Source organism: Mustelus asterias, chromosome 8, assembly GCF_964213995.1.
Source record: "Mustelus asterias chromosome 8, sMusAst1.hap1.1, whole genome shotgun sequence".
Taxonomy (NCBI): Eukaryota; Metazoa; Chordata; class Chondrichthyes; order Carcharhiniformes; family Triakidae; genus Mustelus; species Mustelus asterias.
The window spans coordinates 128,527,628-128,545,735 of record NC_135808.1 but is presented as its reverse complement, the minus strand read 5'-3'; the positions used below and the strand labels follow the sequence as shown (position 1 = coordinate 128,545,735).

Here is an 18,108-nt window from a genome sequence, read left to right as displayed (position 1 = left end):
AACTTCACTATCTGCCATTTCGCAGATTTCACTAACCCTGGCCACGATTATTCTTTAGTAAAGTGTGCTAACTGCCGTAGGGACTTCACTACCCCCGGCCACTATTACTACTCTTAGCAAAGTGTGCTAACTACCGTAGGGACTTCACTACCCCCGGCCACTATTGCTATTCTCACACCGTGTTTTACTGCCGTTACAGGGTTTTAAGTTATACTCACGGCTTCCACGATTACCACTTCGGCAATGTGCTTCTCCACCAGATTTCGGTTTAGGTCAGAGTTGATCAAACTCCTGTTCCGCCCCGCTTTTCACCACATTGACAGTACAGTTTCCAACTTTTCAATAACTTTCATGCAATCAGCTGGCACCTCTGCGTCTGTTCGCCACTACAGAGGGTGATGTTAAACCGACTTCTGCCCTTTTGTGCTTCACAATCCTTTAGTGCCCTTGGTGTCTCTCACTCACTTCAATTCCTGACCTTCACGTGGCAGATTTCTGCTCTTAATAGCCAGTCTAAGGCAGAGGTTTTGAGATAGGCACTACCTTGTCCTTTTGTTGATCAGCACAAATCACAGTAATTCTTATTCCTATCAGCAGTTAGTACTTATCACTATAACAAATATTATCACAAATAAACAGTACAAATGTTTCCCCCTTGTAAACCGTATTTCCTGATCCAGTCTGACTGTCACAGATTCCGCGATCTCTACCCCGGTTGCGACCGTGGCCAATCGATCTCACCAGTAATAGGATCCTAGCCGACTACGCCAATTGTTGTGGGAAAAATCCACCAGTAGTCAGACTTCGAGATTCAGAAAATACGATTTATTAAACGGAGCTCCGTGGAGAAAGGCGCTATGTTCATAGAACACCTTTTCTCAATTGTATACCGGGAGCGGTTCAATTTTATACCCTTTACACAATGGGTAGACCGGTGATTCGAAGATTATCACATTTACAAGTATTTAACATTTCATGAATGGGTACATTTCCCCATATTTACAAGAATACAAACAGGTATAGACATTTAGCATTTTATGAATGGGTCTATCAATGGCTAGTTTTGTCTTGTGCGGGTGCTAATCGGTTCCCTCGCATTCATATTTCCCGCCTTCCTCTAGCATTAATCTAAACTCTTTGTTTAGGGGTTTCCTTATCTTAAAGATGTTTCGACCCTTGGCTTTGGCTTCCTGAGGTGTTTGTTTGCTATGAGTCACTGTCTGTACTTTGTAAGTGGTTTGTCTGTCAGGATTCTGGCTTGACGTTATTTCTGAAAAGCGGGAGCCTGTGGCTGTTTTTCTGGCTTCTTTCCCAGTTAACCCTGTGTGTGCCAGGCAGCCATTTCAGAGTGTGCTTTCTTGTGCTGCCATTTTAAAGTGTGCCCCCCTTGTATTTTCCCCTTACAGGCCCATTCAGTCTGCACTGACATGTAAGAAACACCTGACCTACCTAATCCCATTTACCAGCACTTGGCCTATCGCGTGAATGTTATGACATGCCAAGTGCTCATCGAGGTACTTTTTAAAGGATGTGAGGCAATTCGCCCCTACCACCCTCCCAGGCAGCACATTCCAGACCATCACCACCCTCTGGGTAAAAAAGCTTTTCCTCAAATCCCCCCAAAACCTCCTGCCCCTCACCTTCAACTTGTGTCCCCTCGTGACTGATCCTTCAACTGCGAGGAACAGTTGCTCCTTATCCATCCTGTCCATATCTCTCATAATCTTGTACACTTCGATCAGGTTGCCCCCTCAGTCTTCTCTGCTCCAATGAAAACAACCCAAACCTATCCCACAGAAGGAGGCCCATTCAGCCCATCAAGTCTGCACTGATGACAATCCCAGCCAAGCCCTATTTACCCTGCTAATCCTTCGAACATACACATCCCAGGACACTAAGGGTCAATTTAGCATGGCCAATCAATCAAACCCGCACATCTTTCGAACTGTGGGAGGAAACCAGAGCGCCCGGAGGAAACCCACACAAACAGGGGGAGAATGTGCAAACTCTGCACAGATAGCGATCCAAGCCGGGAATCGAACCTGGGTCCCTAGAGCTGTAGGCAACAGTGCTGACCACTGTGCCACCGTGCTGCCCATAACTCTTCATAACTTAAATGTTCCATCCCAGGCAGGATCCTGGTGACTCTCCCCTGCACTTCCTCCAGTGCAATCACATCCTTCCAAAAAATGTGGCAACCAGAACTGCACACAGTAGTCTAGCTTTGGCCTCACCAAAGTTCTATACAACTCCAACAGGACCTCCCTGCTTCTGTAATCTATGCTTTGATTGATAAAGGCAAGTGTCCCATATGCCATTTTCACCACTCTTCTAACATGCCCTTCCATCTTCAGAAGTCCATGGACAAACAGGCCAAGGTCTTTTTGTTCTTCAGAACTCCCTAGTGTCATGCCGTTCATTTAATACTTCTTGTCAAATTACTCCTTCCAAGGTGTATCGCTTCACACTATTCAGGGTTAAATTCCATCTGCCACTTATCTGCCCATTTGACCATTCCATCTACATGCTGGGTGGCACGGTAACACAGTGCTTAGCACTGCTGCTTCACAGCACCAAGAACCCAGGTTCACTTCCCAGCTTGGGTGACTGTGTGGAGTTTGCACATTCTCCCTGTCTGTGTGGGTTTCCTCCGGTTTCCTCCCACATTCTGAAAGACGTGCTGGTTAGGTGCATTGACCCAAATAGGTGCCGGACTGTGGTGACTAGGGGGAATTTCACAGTAACTTCATTGCAGTGTTAACGTAAGCCTTACTTGTGATTAATAAATAAACTTTACATCTTCCTGTAGCCCAAGACACTCAAACTCACTGTTAATCACCTGGCCAATCTTTGTGTCATCTGCAAACTGACTAATCCTAACCCCCACATAGTTGTTTATGTCAATGATGAATAATAGGGGACCCAGCACAGATCCCTGTGGTGCGCCACTGGACACTGGCTTCCAGTCACTAAAGTAGCCTTCTGCATCACCCTCTGTCTCCTACAACTGAGCCAATATAGAATCCAGCTTATCAAATTATCCTGTATCCCATGTGTATTTGTTTTCTTTATAAGGCGCCCATGTGGGACCTTGTCAAAACTTTTGATGAAATCCATATAAACTACATCAACTGTACTACCCTCATCTACAGACCTGGTCACTCCATCAAAAAATTTAATCAAATGACGAAGCCATGTTGACTATCCTTGATCAAACCTTGCCTATCCAAGTGGAGATAGATTCTCTCCTTCAGAATTGTCTCCAATAGTTTCCCAACCACTGATGTGAGACTCACTGGTCTGTAGTTCCCTGGCTTGTCTCTACAACCTTTCTTAAACAGTGGGACCACATTGGCTGTTCTCCAGTTCTCTGGCACCTCCTCGTGGCCAGAGAGGAATTGAAAATTTGGGTCAGAGCCTCTACAATCTCTTCCCTTGCCTCCCACAGCAGCCTAGGGCACAATTCATCTGGACCTGGATTTTGTCCACTTTCAAGCCTGCCAACACCTCCAATACTTTGTCACTCACTATGTCAATTTGCACAAGGACCTCGTAGTCTTTTCTTGTATTCCGTATCTTCATCCTTTCTGTTGAGTGAAAAAGGATATGAAGTATTCGTTCAACACTCTACCGATATAAGAACTAGGAGCAGGAGTAGGCCATCTGGCCCCTCGAGCCTGCTCCGCCATTCAATAAGATCATGGCTGATCTTTTCATGGACTCAGCTCCACTTACCCGCCCACTCACCATAACCCTTAATTCCTTTACTGTTCAAAAATGTATCTATCCTTGCCTTAAAAACATTCAATGAGGTAGCCTCAACTGCTTCACTGGGCAGGGAATTCCACAGATTCACAACCCTTTGTGTGAAGAAGTTCCTCCTCAACTCAGTCCTAAATCTGCTTCCCCTTATTTTGAGGCCATGCCCCCTCGTTCTAGTTTCACCCGCCAGTGGAAACAACTTCCCTGCTTCTATCTTATCTATTTCCTTCATAATCTTACATGATTTATAAGATCTCCCCTCATTCTTCTGAATTCCAATGAGTATAGCCCCAGTCTACTCAGTCTCTCCTCATAAGCTAACCCTCTCAACTCCAGAATCAACCTAGTGAATCTCCTCTGCAGCCCTTCCAGTGCCAGTATATCCTTTCTCAAATAAGGATACCTTACTTGTCCTCTGTCTCCACCCATAGATTGTCCCCTTGGTCCCTAATGGACCCGATTCTTTCCCTGGTTATCCTCTTCCCATTGATATACTAATAGAATACCTTGGGATTTTCCCTACTTTTATCAGCCAGAGCTTTCTCATATCCCCACTTTGCTTTCCTAATTGCTTTCTTAAGCTCCACCCTGCACTTTCTGTACTCCACTAATGCCTTTGCTGCCTTGCTCCCCTTGTACCTTTCAGGAATCACTGGAGACAGGGAGGGTCCCAGAGGACTGGAAAGTAGCTTATGTAACACCGCTGTTTAAGAAGGGAGGGAGGCAGCAGATGGGAAATTATAGCCCAGTTAGCCTGACTTCGGTCATTGGCAGGATTTTAGAGTCCATTATTAAAGATGAGATCGTGAAATACTTGGAAGTGCATGATAAAGTGGGACTGAGTCAGCACGGCTTTGTCAAGGGGAGGTCATGTCTGACAATCTGTTAGAGTTCTTTGAGGAGGTAACAAGGAAGTTAGATAAAGGAGAACCAGTGGACGTGATTTATTTAGATTTCCAGAAAGCCTTTGACAAAGTGTCGCATAGCAGACTGTTAAATAAGTTAAGAGCCCATGGTGTTAAGGGTAAGATCCTGGTGTGGATAGAGGATTGGCTGACTGGCAGAAGGCAGAGAGTGGGGATAAAGGGGTCTTTTTCAGGATGGCAGCCGGTGACTAGTGGTGTGCCTCAGGGGTCAGTGCTGGGACCACAACTTTTCACAATATACATTAACGATTTGGAAGAAGGAACTGAAGGCACTGTTGCTAAGTTTGCAGATGATACAAAGATATGTAGAGGGACAGGTAATATTGAGGAAGCAGGGGGGCTGCAGAAGGACTTGGACAGGTTAGGAGAGTGGGCAAAGAAGTGGCAGATGGAATATAATGTGGAAAAGTGTGAGGTTACGCACTTTGGAAGGAGGATTAGAGGAATAGACTATTTTCTAAATGTGGAAATGCTTAGGAAATCAGAAACACAAAGGGACTTGGGAGTCATTGTTCAAGATTCTCTTAAGGTTAACATGCAGGTTCAGTCGGTAGTTAGGAAGGAAAATGCAATGTTAGCATTCATATCAAGAGGGCTAGAATACAAGAGCAGGGATGTACTTCTGAGGCTGCAGAAGGCTCTGGTCAGGCCCCATTTGGAGTATTGTGAGCAGTTTTGGGTCCGTATCTAAGGAAGGATGTGCTGGCCTTGGAAAGGGTCCAGAGGAGGTTCACAAGAATGATTCCTGGAATGAAGAGCTTGTCGTATGAGGAACAGTTGAGGACTCTGGGTCTGTACTTGTTGGAGTTTAGAACGATGAGAGGAGATCTTATTGAAACTTACAGGATACTGTGAGGCCTGGATAGAGTGGACGTGGAGAGGATGTTTCCACTAGTAGGAAAAGCTAGAACCGGAGAGCCCAACCTCAGGCTAAAGGGACGATCCTTTAAAACAGAGATGAGGAGGAATTTCTTCAGCCAGAGAGTGGTGAATCTGTGGAACTCTTTGCTGCAGAAGGCTGTGGAGGCCAGGTCATTGAGTGTCTTTAAGACAGAGATAGATAGGTTCTTGATTAATAAGGGGATTAGGGGTTATGGGGAAAGGCAGGAAAATGGGGACGAGAAAAGTATCAGCCATGATTGAATGGTGGAGCAGACTTGATGGGCCGAGTGGTCTAATTCTGCTCCTATGTCTTATGGTCTTATAGGTAGGCGGGGACTGGAGCAGAGGAGCTCCAGTCTGTGGTGGGGACTGGTAACCTCCTGACGTTTTCGGATGAGGGCTTGGAATGCGACAACAGTCAGGGGTTTGGCACAGGTGCTGGGAACTGGCAATCACAGACTTGGTGGGCCGAAGGGCCTCTCTCGTGCAGAACGATGCTCTGAGCCTCTATGTATATGTTCGGGGTACGGTCATCACTGTGGGATGCAGCTCACAAACAGATTAATCACAACTGTGGGTATATTATCATTTAATAGTGATTATTTAAATGGCCAATTATCCAAAGCCCTTAGGGAGGGATGATTCTCCCAGCTAGAGCAGCGCAGTGGGCCGGGCGACTCAAGTGGGGGCTGCCAGAAATCACACGGAATCACAGAATACTACAGTGCAGAAAGGCCCTTCGGCCCATCGAGTCTGCACCGCTGCATGAAAGGCCCTGACCTGCCCACCTAATCCCACTTGCCAGCACTTGGCCCATAGCCTTGAATGTTATGATGTGCCAAGTACTCATCCAGGTACTTTTTAAAGGATGTGAGGCATCCCGCCTCCACCACCCTCCCAGGCAGCGCATTCCAGACCCTCACCACCCTCTGGGTAAAAAAAAGTTTTTGCTCAAATCTCCCCAAACCTCCCACCCTCACTTTTAACTTGTGTCCCCTCGTAACTGACCCTTCAACTAAGGGGAACAGCTGCTCCCTATCCACCCTGTCCATGCCCCTCATCTCGAACACCTCAATCAGGTCGCCCTTCAGTCTTCTCTGCTCCAGAAAAAACAACCCAAGCCTATCCAACCTCTCTTTATAACTTAAATGTTCCATCCCAGGCAGCATCCCGGTGAATCTCCTCTGCACCCCCTCCAGTGCAATCACGTCCTTCCTTTAACGTGGCAACCCAGAACTGCACACAGTACTCCAGCTGTGGCCTCACCAAAGCTGTTTTCAACTCCATCATGACCTCCCTGCTTTTGTAATCTATACCCCGACTGATAAAGGCCAGTGTGCCATATGCCTTTTTCACCACCCTATTAACCTGCCTTTCCGCCTTCAGAGATCTATTATGGACAAGGTCCCTTTGTTCTTCGGAACTTCCCAGTATAGTATACTTCCTTATCCTTCCAAAGTGCATCACCTCACACTTTTCAGGGTTAAATTCCATCTGCCACTTATCCACCCATTTGACCATCTCGTCTACATTTTCCTGTAACCCAAGACACTCGCTGTTAACCACCGGGCGAATCTTTGTATCATCGGCAAACTTACTGATTCTACCTCCCAACATAGTCATCTATGTTGTTGATATAAATACAGTAAGAAGTCTCACAACAGCAGGTTAAAGTCCAACAGGTTTATTTGGTAGCAAAAGCCACTAGCTTTCGAAGCGCTGCCCCTTCATCAGATGCCTCTTAAATGTTGCTAATGTGCCTGCTTCCACCACCTCCTCTGGCAGCACGTTCTGGACACCCACCACTCTCTGTGTGAAAAACTTCCCCTGAACATCTCCCTTAAACTCCAGCCCCCCCCCCCCCCCGCCCTCACCTTGAACCTGTGCCTCCTTATAATTGACACTTCCACACAGTGAAAAAGCCTCTGACTATCCACCCTGTCTATGTCTCTCATAATTTTGTAGACCTCTATCAGGTCTCCCCTCAGCCTCCGTCTTTCCAGTGAAAACAATCCTATTTTATTCAACCATAATCCACACCACCCTCCATCCCACTGATCACCCCCCAGCATCCACTCACCCACTCCCCGTGATCATCGCGGCATCCCTGTCGCCCACAGTGTCCACAGCCCCCCCTCCTCCCCCTCCCCGCCCTCACCCCACATAGATGTGTCCCCACATGTGAGGATCCTCCTCGGGGCTGCCCCTTGCACTGCCCTCTGGCACAGGTTGGCAATGCCAAGGGGCATTACCATGGCACTGCCTGCCCATGTCTCTCTCCTCTGGGGGCTGTACTGACCTACGCATCCCCAGAGGGATCCCCTCAACAGGTTCACGTCTGGGATGAACCTGTTGTAAACCGCGGTGGTGAGGTTTAAAAATCTTGTTGGGGTGGGGGAGGGTGGGGAAAGGTCTGCCGAGGGGCATCTTTAATTAGATTTAAATTTATTGAAATGAATGCAACCAATGAATGGACAGCATGGTGACACAGTGGTTAGCACTGCTGCCTCACAGCGACAGGGATCCGGGTTCCATTCCCAGCTTGGGTCACTGTCTGTGCGGAGTTTGCACATTCTCCCCGTGTCTGCATGGGTTTCCTCTGGGTGCTCCAGTTTCCTCCCACAGTCCAAAGATATCCAGGTTAGGTGGATTGGCCATGCTAAATTGCCCCTTAGTGTCCAAAGATGCGTGGGTTAGTGGATTGGCCGTGCTAAATTACCCCTTAGTGTCCTGGGCTGCGTCGGTTAGAGGGATTAGTGGAGTAAATGTGTAGGGCTGGGGGGATAGGGTCGAGGTGGGCCTGTGGTCGGTGAAGTTTCAATGGGCCGAGTGGCCTCTTTCTGCATTGTAGGGATTCTACGATTCAACTCAGGTTCTCTCCCATTTTGGCCATGAACCTGATCATGTCGCCGGTGCTGGACAGCGAAAATCGGGGATCACAATCTTGTCTGCAAGATTCCCGATTTCCGGGTTCTGCCAGACCTTGGGCCCCCGCTGGGAATCCCACGGATGGAGAGTTAAATTCAAGCTCTTTCAGTGGATAAAATCAATCTGAATCAATTCTTTGTTTTTTTCAGTTTTCAGCATGTCTGATGTAACGTCACTGCTCACTACAGCAAATCGGAAAGAGTTGTCCCAACTCCTTGGGAAAGTAAACTTACATTTACTTTACAAAGCGACTGTCCATGGATTTGATGATGATGCTTTCCATGCAAAATGTGATAAACAAGGACCAACAATAACTGTCGGCTATAACAAGTCAGGTTTCATTTTTGGAGGTTACAGAGGCACAGATTTTGGTGATTGTTCTGATCAAGTGGATAACAAGACTTTTCTCTTTCGAATCCCGTCAGAAGGAAAGGTGCCAGTGTATGCTGTAAAAAAAGATGCTGTGACTCTCTGGAGTAATCGGCAAGCTCTTTCTCATTTTGGATACAGCCTCTTACATCTGCTTAAGAGCAGAGAAACCTACGGACAATATAGTTTTCTCAACAAAAGTGAGAGCAATTTCCTTGCTGTGAACGATAAACTGCTTATTGAGTGCGAAGCTTACCGTGTGGAAGGTAAGGACCTTTTCATTTTACGAGAGACAAAGGAAATTTGGCATGTCAGCCACGACTCTCACCAATTTTTACAGATGCACCATAGAAAGCATTCTTTCGGATGCATCACAGCTTGGTATGGCTCCTGCTCTGCCCAAGACCGCAAGGAACTACAAAAGGTCATGAATGTAGTCCAATCCATCACGCAAACCAGCCTTCCATCAAAGAACAAAGAAAATTACAGCACAGGAACAGGCCCTTCGGCCCTCCAAGCCTGCGCCGACCATGCTGCCCGACTTAACTAAAACCCCCTACCCTTCCGGGGACCATATCCCTCTATTCCCATCCCATTCATGTACTTATCAAGACGCCCCTTAAAAGTCACTACCGTTCCACTACCTCTCCTGGCAACAAGTTCCAGGCACCCACTACTCTCTGTGTAAAAGATCTGCCTCGTACATCTCCTTTAAACCTTGCCCCTTAAACCTATGCCCCCGAGTAATTGACTCTTCCACCCTGGGAAAAAGCTTCTGACTATCCACTCTGTCCATGCCTCTCATAATCTTGTAGACTTCTATCAAGTCGCCCCTCAACCTCCGTCGCTCCAGTGAAAACAAACCCTGTTTCTCCAACCTCTCCTCATATCTAATGCCCTCCATACCAGGCAACATCCTGGTAAATCTTTTCTGTACCCTCTCCAAAGCCTCCACATCCTTCTGGTAGTGTGGCGACCAGAATTCAACACTATATTCCAAGTGCGGCCGAACTAAGGTTCTATAAAGCTGCAACAGACTTGCCAATTTTTAAACTCAATACCTCGGCCGAAGAAGGCAAGCATGCCATATGCCTTTTTGACTACCTTCTCCACCTACATTGCCACTTTCAGTGACCTGTGTACCTGTACACCCAGATCGCTTTGCCGATCAATACTCTTAAGGGTTCTGCCATTTACTGTATATTTCCCATCTGTATTAGACCTTCCAAAATGCATTACCTCACATTTGTCCGGATTAAACTCCATCTGCCATCTCTCCGCCCAAGTCTCCAACTGATCTATATCCTGCTGTATCCTCTGATGGTCCTCATTGCTATCCGCAAATCCATCAACCTTTGTGTCGTCTGCAAACTTACTAATCAATCCAGCTACATTTTCCTCCAAATCATTTATGTATATATATTACAAACAGCAAAGGTCCCAGCATTGATCCCTGAGGAACACCACTTGTCACAGCCCTCCATTCAGAAACGCACTCTCCCACTGCTACCCTCTGTCTTCTTTGACCAATGGTAGTCATTTTGTGTCTCTGTGCCCTGTTTGAGAGCACATTTCCACTCCATCTGACGAAGGAGCAGCGCTCCGAAAGCTAATGGTATTTGCTACCAAATAGACCTGTTGGACTTTAACCTGGTGTTGTTAAAACTCTTACTGTGTTCTTTGACCAAGCCAGTTTTGTATCCACCTTGCCAGCTCACCTCTGATCCCATGCAACTTCATCTTCTGCACCAGTCTGCCATGAGGGACCTTGTCAAAGGCCTTACTGAAGTCCATGTAGACAACATCCACTGCCCTACCCTCATCAATCATCTTCGTCATTTCCTCGAAAAACTCAATCAAGTTCGTGAGACACGACCTCCCCTTCACAAAACCATGTTGTCTCTTGCTAATACGTCCACTTATTTCCAAGTGGGAATAAATCCTGTCTCGAAGAATTCTCTCCAATAATTTCCCTACCACTGATGTAAGGCTCACCGGCCTGTAATTACCTGGATCATTCTTGCTACCCTTCTTAAACAAAGGAACAACATTGGCTGTTCTCCAATCCTCTGGGACCTCCCCTGTAGCCAATGAGGATACAAAGATTTCTCTCAAGGCCCCAGCAATTTCCACCCTTGCCTCTCTCAGTATTCTGGAGTGTATCCCATCAGGCCCTGGGGACTTGTCTACCTTAATGTTTCTCAAGAACCCCAATACCTCCTCCTTTTTGATCTCAACATGACTCAAACTATCTACACACCCTTTCCCAGATTCATCATCCACCAAGTCCTTCTCTTTGGTGAATGTTTGTCATTTTCATAAATGACCTGGATGAGGAAGTGGAGGGATGGGTTGGTAAGTTTGCTGACGACACCAAGGTAGGTGGTGTTGTGGATAGTTTGGAGGGATGTCAGAAGTTGCAGCGAGACATAGATAGAATGCAAGACTGGGCGGAGAAGTGGCAGATGGACTTCAACCCGGATAAGTGTGTAGTGATCCATTTTGGCAGATCCAATGGGATGAAGCAGCAGTATAATATGAAGGGTACCATTCTTAGCAGTGTAGAGGATCAGAAGGACCTTGGGGTCCGGGTCCATAGGACTCTTAAATCGGCCTCGCAGGTGGAGGATGCGGTCAAGAAGGCGTACGGCGTACTAGCCTTCATTAATCGAGGGATTGAGTTTAGGAGTCGGGAGATAATGCTGCAGCTTTATAGGACCCTGGTTAGACCCCACTTGAGCTAAAAGGACTTTGGCTCACAGGGCTTCGGCGAAGGCGAGGAAGGTTGTTTGTTTGTTTTTCTTCGGTTACACCCCCTTTTTTGTTTTATCCCCAAAACTAAAAAGGGCATGGCTGGTATGAGTGGGAGGCCAGTATACTGCATTCGGTGTGGGATGTGGGAGTTCCTGGAGACAACTTACCTCCCGGAAGTCCATATCTGTGCCAGATGTGTGGAACTGCAACTCCTGAAGGATCGTGTAAGGGAGCTGGAGCTGAGGCTCGATGAACTCAGTTTAGTTAGGGAAAATGAGAGAGTAATAGATAAAAGTTATAGTCAGGTAGTGACACCAGGGTCTCGGAAGGACGACACGTGGGTCACAGTTAGGAGGGGTAATAGTCAGAAGGGTGATGTGCCAGAAAGTACCCCAGTGGCAGTCTCCCATAAAAGAAAGGGACGGGCAACAGATGGGAGAAGGGAAGGGAGTGAGCAGTCTGTGGAGGGATCCCCTGTGGTTGTCCCCCTCCAAAATAGGTATCTTGTTTTGGATTCTGTGGAGGGGGATGACCCTCCAGGGGTAAGCCACGAGGACCAGATCGCCTCCACGGAGACAGGCTCAGGGGTCCGGAAGGGAAAGAAGGGGTTTAGGAGAGCGATAGTTGTGGGGGACGCAATGGTTAGAGGCACGGACAGGCGCTTCTGTGGGACTGAACGAGAATCCAGGATGGTAGTCTGCCTCCCTGGTGCCGGGGTACTGGATGTCTCCGAGAGGGTAGGAAGCATATTTAAAAAGGAAGGTAGTCAAACGGATGTGATTGTACACATTGGAGGAAATGATGTAGGTAGGAAGAGCAGGGGGGTCATACGAGAGAAATTCAGGGAGTTGGGTGCTAGGCTAAAAAGTAAGACCTCCAGGGTAGCAATCTCTGGACTGCTCCCGGTGCCTAGTGCAAGTGAGGCTCGGAACAGGGAGATTCTACAGTTGAACGCGTGGCTAAAGGACTGGTGCAAGAGGGAGGGTTTTAAATTCATAGATAACTGGGAAATCTTCAAGTCAGGATGGCAACTGTACAGAAAGGATGGGTTACACCTTAACTGGAAGGGAGCAAATATCCTGGCTGGGAGTTTTGCTAGAGTGTTTCGGCAGGATTTAAACTAGTGTGGCAGGGGGGTGGGGAACAAAACAGGAGGTCAGTAAATACTGAGGCTGGGGTCGAGCTGGGGGCCAGGGCAAGGCAAGCTAAGAAGAGGAGCACTCTGGAGGAGGAGGACCTGACTGGGCCTGGAGGTCTGGAGTGCATCTGCTTCAATGCGAGGAGTGTAACAGGTAAAACAGACGAACTTAGGGCCTTAATGCTTGTGCGGAATTTGGATGTGGTTGCGGTGACGGAAACTTGGTTAAAAGAAGGACAGGACTGGCAGCTGAATATTCCGGGGTATAAGTGTTTTAGGCGAGACAGAGGAGGGGCTAAAAAAGGTGGGGGAGTAGCGATATTAGTTAAGGAGCATATTACCGCGGTGCAGAGGGTAGACAACTTAGAGGGGTCATGTACTGAGTCGCTGTGCGTGGAACTCAGAAACAGGAAGGGTGCAGTCACTATGCTGGGGGTGTACTACAGACCACCCAACAGCCCACGGGAAGTGGAGGAGAGGATATGTCAGGAGATTCTGGATAGGTGCAGAAAACATAGGGTTGTTGTAGTGGGGGACTTTAATTTCCCTGGCACAGACTGGAAAGTGATGAGAGCTGGGGGTCCGGACGGGGAGGAATTTGTAAAATGTGTACTGGAAGGTTCTTTGGAACAGTATGTAGATAGCCCGACTAGAGAGGGGGCTATACTGGACCTAGTTCTGGGAAATGAGCCCGGTCAGGTCGTCAAAGTTTCGGTAGGGGAACATGTGGCAAATAGTGACCACAACTCCGTTAACTTTAGGATAGTAATGGACAAGGATGAGTGCTGTCCTACGGGCAGGGTGCTAAATTGGGGAAAGGCTGACTATAGCCGGATTAGGCAGGAATTGGTGGATGTTGATTGGGAGAGGATGTTCGAGGGTAAGTCCGCGTCTGGCATGTGGGAGTCTTTTAAGGAACTATTGATAAGGCTGCAGGATAGGCATGTGCCTGTAAAAAGGAAAGATAGGAAAGGTAGGATTCGAGAGCCGTGGATAACCAGGGAAATTGAGGATCTGATTAAAATGAAAAGGGAGGCGTACGTTAAGTCCAGGCAACTGAAAACAGATGGAGCTCTGGAGGAATACAGAGAGAGTAGGAAAGATCTCAAACGGGGAGTTAGAAGGGCAAAAAGAGGTCACGAGATGTTCTTGGCAGGCAGGATTAAGGAGAATCCTAAGGCATTCTATTCATACGTTAGGAACAAAAGAGTTGTCAGGGAGAAAATCGGACCTCTCAGGGACAAAGGAGGGGAATTATGCTTAGAACCCAAGGGAATAGGGGAGATCCTAAATGAATACTTTGCATCGGTATTCACGAAGGAGAGGGGCGTGTTAACCGGGAGTGTCTCGGAGGGAGGTGTTGACCCGTTAGAGAAAATCTCCATTACAAGAGAGGAAGAGTTAGGTTTTTTAGGGAACATTAAAACTGACAAAGCCCCAGGGCCTGATGGCATCTATCCTCGACTGCTCAGGGAGACGAGAGGTGAAATTACTGGGCCTCTGACGGAAATCTTTGTCGCTTCTTTGGACACGGGTGAGGTCCCTGAGGATTGGAGGATAGCGAATGTGGTCCCGTTGTTTAAGAAGGGTAGCAGGGATAACCCAGGAAATTATAGGCCGGTGAGCTTGACGTCCGTGGTGGGGAAGTTGTTGGAGAGGATTCTTAGAGACAGGATGTATGTGCATTTAGAACGGAACAATCTCATTAGTGACAGACAGCATGGTTTTGTGAGAGGGAGGTCGTGCCTTACAAATTTGGTGGAGTTTTTTGAGGAAGTGACAAAAACGGTTGATGGAGGAAGGGCCGTGGATGTCGTCTATATGGATTTCAGTAAGGCATTTGACAAGGTCCCACATGGCAGGTTGGTTAAGAAGGTTAAGGCTCATGGGATACAAGGAGAAGTGGCTAGATGGGTGGAGAACTGGCTTGGCCATAGGAGACAGAGGGTAGTGGTCGAAGGGTCTTTTTCCGGCTGGAGGTCTGTGACCAGTGGTGTTCCGCAGGGCTCTGTACTGGGACCTCTGCTATTTGTGATATATATAAATGATTTGGAAGAAGGTGTAACTGGTGTAATCAGCAAGTTTGCGGATGACACGAAGATGGCTGGAATTGCGGATAGCGAAGAGCATTGTCGGGCAATACAGCAGGATATAGATAGGCTGGAAAATTGGGCGGAGAGGTGGCAGATGGAATTTAATCCGGATAAATGCGAAGTGATGCATTTTGGAAGAAATAATGTAGGGAGGAGTTATACAATAAATGGCAGAGTCATCAGGAGTATAGAAACACAGAGGGACCTAGGTGTGCAAGTCCACAAATCCTTGAAGGTGGCAACACAGGTGGAGAAGGTGGTGAAGAAGGCATATGGTATGCTTGCCTTTATAGGACGGGGTATAGAGTATAAAAGCTGGAGTCTGATGATGCAGCTGTATAGAACGCTGGTTAGGCCACATTTGGAGTACTGCATCCAGTTCTGGTCGCCGCACTACCAGAAGGACGTGGAGGCATTGGAGAGAGTGCAGAGAAGGTTTACCAGGATGTTGCCTGGTATGGAGGGTCTTAGCTATGAGGAGAGATTGGGTAGACTGGGGTTGTTCTCCTTGGAAAGACGGAGAATGAGGGGAGATCTAATAGAGGTATGCAAGATTATGAAGGGTATAGATAGGGTGAACAGTGGGAAGCTTTTTCCCAGGTCGGAGGTGACGATCACGAGGGGTCACGGGCTCAAGCTGAGATGGGCGAAGTATAACTCAGACATCAGAGGGACGTTTTTTACACAGAGGGTGGTGGGGGCCTGGAATGCGCTGCCAAGTAGGGTGGTGGAGGCAGGCACGCTGACATCGTTTAAGACTTGCCTGGATAGTCACATGAGCAGCCTGGGAATGGAGGGATACAAACGATTGGTCTAGTTGGACCAAGGAGCGGCACAGGCTTGGAGGGCCGAAGGGCCTGTTTCCTGTGCTGTACTGTTCTTTGTTCTTTGTTCTTTTGGAGTACTGCGCGCAGTTCTGGTCACCTCATTACAGGAAAGATGTTGAAGCCATTGAAAGGGTGCAGAGGAGATTTACAAGGATGTTGCCTGGATTGGGGGGCATGCCTTATGAGGATAGGTTGAGGGAGCTTGGTCTCTTCTCCCTGGAGAGACGAAGGATGAGAGGTGACCTGATAGAGGTTTACAAGATGTTGAGAGGTCTGGATAGGGTAGACTCTCAGAGGCTATTTCCAAGGGCTGAAATGGTTGCTACAAGAGGACACAGGTTTAAGGTGCTGGGGGGTAGGTACAGAGGAGATGTCAGGGGTAAGTTTTTCACTCAGAGGGTGGTGGGTGAGTGGAATCGGCTGACGTCGGTGGTGGTGGAGGCAAACTCGTTGGGGTCTTTTAAGAGACTTCTGGATGAGTACATGGGATTTAATGGGATTGAGGGCTATAGATAGGCCTAGAGGTAGGGATATGATCAGCGCAACTTGTGGGCCGAAGGGCCTGTTTGTGCTGTGGCTTTCTATGTTCTATGAATACTGACGCAAAGTACTCATTTAATACCTCGTCCATTTCTTCTGGCTCCACGCATAGATTCCCTCCCTTGTCCTTGAGTGGGCCAACCTTCTCCTTGGCTACCCTCTTGCTCTTTATATATGTATAAAAAGCCTTGGGATTTTCCTTAATCCTGCTGGCCAATGCTTTTTCATGACCCCTTTTAGCCCTTCTTACTCCTTGCTTACTCTTCTTTCTACTTTCCTTGTATTCCACACTTGCTTCATGTGTTCCCAGCCTCCTAGCTTTGACAAATGCTTCCTTTTTCTCTTTGACTAGGCTCACAATATTTCTCGTTATCCAAGTTTCCCAAAACTTGCCATACTTATCCTTCATCCTTACAGGAATGTGCCGGGCCTGAATTCCTATCAACTTACATTTGAAAGCCTCCCACATGCCAGATGTTGATTTGCCCTCAAACATCTGCCCCCAATCTACATTCTTCAGTTCCTGCCTCATATTGTTGTAATTAACCTTCCCCTAATTTAGCACCTTCACTTGAGGACTACACTTATCTTTATCCATCAGTATCTTAAAGTTTACTGAATTGTGGTCACTGTTCCCGAACTGCTCCCCTACTGAAACATCAACCACTTGGCCGGGCTCATTCTGCAATACCAGGTCCAGTATAGCCCCTTCCCTAGTTGGACTATCTACATACTGTTTCTGGAAGTCCTCCAGAATGTTCCTTACAAACTCTGCCCTACCCACACCCCTTGCACTAAGTGAGTCCCAGTCAATATAGGAGAAATTAAAATCTCCCACGACAACAACCCTGTTACTTTTACACCTTGCCAAAATCTGCCTATATATCTGTTTCTCAATCTCCCGCTGGCAGTTGGGTGGCCTATAGTAAACCCCCAACATTGTGACTACACCTTTCCTATTCCTGAGCTCTACCCATATTGCCTCGCTGTATGAGCCCTCCGAAGCGTTCTCCCGGAGTACAGCTGTGATAGTCTCCTTAACCAGTAGTGCAACTCCCCCACCCCTTTTACATCCCCCTCTATCCCGCATGAAATATCTGTATCCTGGAATGTTAAGCTGCCAATCCTGTCCTTCCCTTAACCAATTCTCTGTAATGGCAACAACATCGTAGTTCCTAGTACTAATCCAAGCTCTAAGTTCATCTGCCTTCCTGTTACAGTTCTCGCATTGAAACAAATGCACTCCCTATCACCAGACCCTCTCTGATTAGCAATCCCACCCTGCCTGCTGTTTCTCTGAGTCTTACTGGCCCTATTGTCTGGTTCCCCTTTAACTAATTCACCTTTACTTTGGTTCCCACCCCCCTGCCAAACTAGTTTAAATCCTTCCGTGTGACACTAGCAAACCTCCCGGCCCGAATATTTGTGCCCTTCCAGTTTAGATGCGACCTGTCCTTCTTGTACAGGTCCCACCTGCCCTGGAGGACCCATCTGACCCAATGGTCCAGATATCTGAAACCCTTCCTCCTACACCAGCTGTTTAGCCACATGTTGAGCTGCACTATCTTCCTATTCCTAGCCTCACTAGCACGTGGCACAGGGAGTAATCCTGAGATTACAACCCTAGAGGTCCTGCTTTTTAAATTTCTACCTAACTCCCTAAACTGCTGCTGCAGTTTAGACTCTACACTTCTTGCTGCCTCGGCAAAGCAGCCAGCATAATTAAGGATCCACGCACCCCGGACATTCTCTCTTCCACCTTCTTCCTTCAGGAAAAAGATACAAAAGTCAGGCCACGTACCAACTGACTCAAGAACAACTTCTTCCCTACTGCTGTTAGACTCTTGAATGGGCTTACCTTGCATTAAGTTGATCTTTCTCTGCACCCT

At 47.5% G+C, this 18,108-nt stretch overlaps 1 protein-coding gene across 5 annotated transcripts in view; it reads left to right on the top strand.

Moving 5' to 3' along the window:
- Positions 1–18,108, top strand: part of LOC144497554 (interferon-induced protein 44-like) — a 56,478-nt gene that overhangs the window by 13,759 nt on the left and 24,611 nt on the right. For 4 of the 5 annotated variants that reach the window (XM_078218974.1, XM_078218976.1, XM_078218978.1 and 1 more), the window contains one exon: positions 8,648–9,133. In XM_078218974.1, the coding sequence (XP_078075100.1) occupies positions 8,656–9,133 (478 nt within the window). In that variant the 5' untranslated portion in view covers positions 8,648–8,655. The remainder of the gene's footprint in view (positions 1–8,647; positions 9,134–18,108) is intronic. The other variant, XM_078218977.1, reaches the window with a different exon arrangement.